Here is a 1,484-nt window from a genome sequence, read left to right as displayed (position 1 = left end):
GCCGGGCATGTCCCAGCTGTCCCCAGCGCCGGCTGCACGGGGCTGTCCACGCTGCTGCCAGGCCTGGGGTCAGGGCGGCGCGGTGGAGGGGGCAGGCTGCACGGAGGTCAGAGGCCTAGGGGGGGAGGCCCAGGGACGGGGGGGGCGGGGGGTTGGAGGCCCAGGGGAGGACTGTCCATTCAGCCGGCTGGCCTGCCGCCTGGGGCTGCACCTTCAGGCCCCGCGGCCCCACTTTCCTGCCCTGACCCTCAGCCTGGCCGCCCGCCGGGGCCACACGCCCCCTGCCCCGAGGCGGAGGACAGACCCCGCCCCCACTCACCCCTCGTTACAGGAGTAATCAACCTTTGCTCCAAACCGGGTGTCGGTGTTCAGTCGCGCCACGCCGTTGCGGGGTTCAGGGGGGGCTCCGCAGGACCTCCCTGTAGGAGGGCAGGGTCCGTGAGGTGGGAACCTGCTGGCCCTGTGGTCAGCTGGAGCCCGGGCCAGCGGGCAGCGGGGTCCAGGCCCCGTCAGCCCCGCGCCCGCGCCCCGCCCGGACTCACGGTGACAGCGACCTTCGGCCCCCGACCAGGCCCGGCTCTGCAGGCAGGTGATGGAGAAGTCGTCCCCCGAGTACCCCGGGCGGCAGCGGTAACTCAGGGCCGTCCCCACCGGGAACGTGGACTCCGGCCCCGTGGCCGTGGGCTCGGCGAAGGGAAGGTCCCGTGGGGCCTCGCAGAAGCCTGCAGGGCCCAGCACGGCGGCAAAGTGAGGGCGCAGGCGGGGCTCAGGGCCCGCGGGTGGGGTGTGCACGGCCCCGCCCCGCAGGCACCGGGCCCCCCCCCCCCCCCGCATCCCGGGGGCCTCATCGCCTGGAGACCCCGCTGCCCTGGACCAGTGCCAGGGGCCAGTCTGCCCGCTGGGGCCAGCCCATACCCCCCCGCCCGCTGCCCACCCTGCCCACCGCCTGCCCTGCCCGCTGCCCACTGCCGTCCTGCCTGCTCCCCCCCTGCCCACTCTCCGCCCAACCCGCCGCCCGCCCTGTCCACTGCACGTCCTGCCGCGTGCCTCTGCGGCGTCCCTCCCGCCTTCCCTGCTGGCCTCATCGGTGCCCCCAGCGGGCGCCGGCCGCGCTGGCCCTGGCCCCGCCCCCAGGAACGAGCCGGCCCAGGAAGGGCCTCATGGGGGACCCGGTCTGCTCAAAGCCGTAATAAAGGCGAAGCCACGGCGAGCGCCCGGGCCTTCATCAGAGAAGGGGGGTGAGAAGGGGTCCCGGCCCGAGCCCAAGCCGGGGGCGGGGTCCCCGCAAGGGAGGCCGCCGAGGCCCGGGCTGCGGTTGCCTGGGTCGCCGCCGGCCACGCGAGGGCGCCCTTTCCCCACGGTGGCCGCCCGGTTGGGGAGATTTTCGTCCTCTCGGACACTGCTGCCCAGGCCAGTCCTGCGGCTCAGCAGGGGACAGAGGGGCAGCCCCCGACCCGTCTGCCTTCTGCGCTCAGGGCGCCCCC

General features: G+C 75.5%; 1 protein-coding gene across 1 annotated transcript in view; it reads right to left on the bottom strand.

Annotated features, from left to right (window-relative positions):
* The window catches only part of LOC101632316 (complement receptor type 1-like), a 48,691-nt gene that overhangs the window by 7,380 nt on the left and 39,827 nt on the right, over window positions 1-1,484 (bottom strand). Inside the window, exons 13-15 of the mRNA XM_012734809.1 lie at window positions 1,221-1,417; window positions 543-851; window positions 320-419 (exon numbers count right to left, since the gene is read on the bottom strand). Of these exons, the coding sequence (XP_012590263.1) occupies window positions 320-419; window positions 543-851; window positions 1,221-1,417 (606 nt within the window). The remainder of the gene's footprint in view (window positions 1-319; window positions 420-542; window positions 852-1,220; window positions 1,418-1,484) is intronic.

This window comes from Condylura cristata, unplaced genomic scaffold (genome assembly GCF_000260355.1).
Source record: "Condylura cristata isolate star-nosed mole 26May11 unplaced genomic scaffold, ConCri1.0 scaffold00073, whole genome shotgun sequence".
NCBI lineage: Eukaryota > Metazoa > Chordata > Mammalia > Eulipotyphla > Talpidae > Condylura > Condylura cristata.
Note: the sequence above shows the minus strand (reverse complement) of the source record. Positions and strands in the feature narration are given on the sequence as shown.